The sequence below is a fragment of the Octodon degus genome, unplaced genomic scaffold, assembly GCF_000260255.1.
Source record: "Octodon degus isolate 3935 unplaced genomic scaffold, OctDeg1.0 scaffold00020, whole genome shotgun sequence".
Lineage (NCBI taxonomy): Eukaryota > Metazoa > Chordata > Mammalia > Rodentia > Octodontidae > Octodon > Octodon degus.
In genome coordinates this window covers 683424-685358 of record NW_004524596.1, presented here as the reverse complement: position 1 = coordinate 685358, position 1935 = coordinate 683424, and the positions used below count along the sequence as shown (strand labels likewise).

Here is a 1935-nt window from a genome sequence, read left to right as displayed (position 1 = left end):
TGATAGTACTAAATATTGTTTATAAACATTAACAGCATGGTGTCAGTGTCCCTTCTCCACAGTATTTCCTCTTCTTCACTCTACCAATAACATTCCACATGATAGTGTTTTTTATATAAAGTTGCAGAATCAAGTCCTGATTAATAATTACAAGTCAGAATATCCCAATTGGGAAATTATTCTGCCTACAAGGAGACTCCTAGAAATATCTGGTTGTGATAGGGACAGTTGTACACTACTAGATCAAGTGGGTAGAACGAAAAGAGAAAGTGATTACTAGAATAGCACAGGTCAGTCTGTCCAACACAAAGATCAGTAGTGTTGAGGTTGAGAAACTCTGATATACAATATAGTGAAGATTACTATTTATTAATTATACTAGTGATACTTTAAAATCCCACAGTTAGACATCAAATAGTGACCAGCGCTTTTGGTACAAGAAAAAAAATATCAAATGCCCAAAAATAAGTATCCACAAAGATCAAAGACCAACTCTACAAACTACGTCTACCTAGATTATGTTGGAGTTTTACCACAATTTTTTTTTAAACACAATTTTCATTAACGGTTCATTAAAAGCAAGATTCAACAGATAAAATACAGTAAATGCTAGGAGCAAAATATAGCCATACTAGGGAAACAAGAAGATTGCCTGTATTTATTTATAAGTATTTACATTTTTTAAAAGAGTCATTTAAAAATGTAATATCATACCTGAAATGCCAGGACTTGAAGGATTTGATAAAGGTTTGGAACCTTCTGAAGATGGTTCTATTCCTTTAGAGAGAGAGCCATCCACTAGGATATCGGCTTCATCAATATCATCACAAGTTCCTCCAATTTGGAGAAAATGAAGCTCACCACCTATAGTACAAAAAATTCCATCAACATAGATAATGGGAAATGGGAAAATATTCAAATCGATAGAATTTAGTTAAAATGCTTAACTTTTTTTTTTTTTTTTTTTGTGGAACCAGGGATTGAATTCAGACTCTTGGGCTTGCCAGGGAAGCGCTTATTCCACTGAGCCATCTCCCCGGCCCCTTGACTTATTTTAATATCGCTCAATAGGCAGTTAACATAAGGAACACAGTCACAATACAATTTAGATGAACATTTTGCTTTCTGTTACTGTCACTTGATAGGTAGCTAAGTAAGGTAATTCAAGTGCTTTCTCCTCAAGATTGTAGAAATATAATTGCCAAGAAAAACTGTTAGACAAAAGCCAATTTTAGTAAAATGAGAAAACAGGTGTACTTAATACTTTAATAAAGACACTACTTTAAGTGGTTTAAATGATTCATCTAATCGTCACTGAAAAATCCTCAAGCGAATCCCTATTACTGCAACATCTTAACGATGAGCACATGGATGCCAGCTGCACAGTGATGCTCTATCACAGGAAAAATGACTGACAGCAAGCTTAGCAAATATGTAAGAAAAAGTTCAAAAACACTGTACAACAAGAGTATATATATTTTAACAAGAGTATTTGAAGATAAACTTCCAGCATGCCACAATGAAGATGACAAATCTTCCTCCTGAAAATAACATCAGAACAAAAGAACATGAAATGGAAACATTTCAAAATAAAGATTAAAAACACTGTACATCAGCTGACCTGTCTTAACAATAAATACCAAAGAAAATCCTTTGAAATCAAAGAAAGACAAGCTGGGGATGTAGCTCAGTGATAAGAGTGCTTCTTAGCATGTGTGAGACCGTGGGCTTGATCCAGAGCAATGAAAAAAAAGGCAACAGCAAATTCTTACAGGGAAAAAAACCAACAATGGATAGGACCTGTAGTACATACTGGTGGTCCCAGCCCCTCAGACACCTGTCACTTGGTAGGCAGTCTGGAGGACTAGCCTGGGAAACCTACATGGAGGCCCTGTCTCATAACCTTGAGGAGGGACAGAGAGAGAGGAGAGAGAG

At 35.7% G+C, this 1935-nt stretch overlaps 1 protein-coding gene across 9 annotated transcripts in view; it reads right to left on the bottom strand.

Annotated features, from left to right (window-relative positions):
* The window catches only part of Birc6 (baculoviral IAP repeat containing 6), a 256628-nt gene that overhangs the window by 169153 nt on the left and 85540 nt on the right, over window positions 1-1935 (bottom strand). For all 9 annotated transcript variants that reach the window (XR_002820364.1, XM_004627598.2, XM_004627599.2 and 6 more), the window contains exon 11: window positions 715-864. Coding sequence is in view for 8 of the 9 variants with exons in the window: in XM_004627598.2 (XP_004627655.1) it covers window positions 715-864 (150 nt within the window). In the remaining variant the exon portion in view is untranslated. The remainder of the gene's footprint in view (window positions 1-714; window positions 865-1935) is intronic.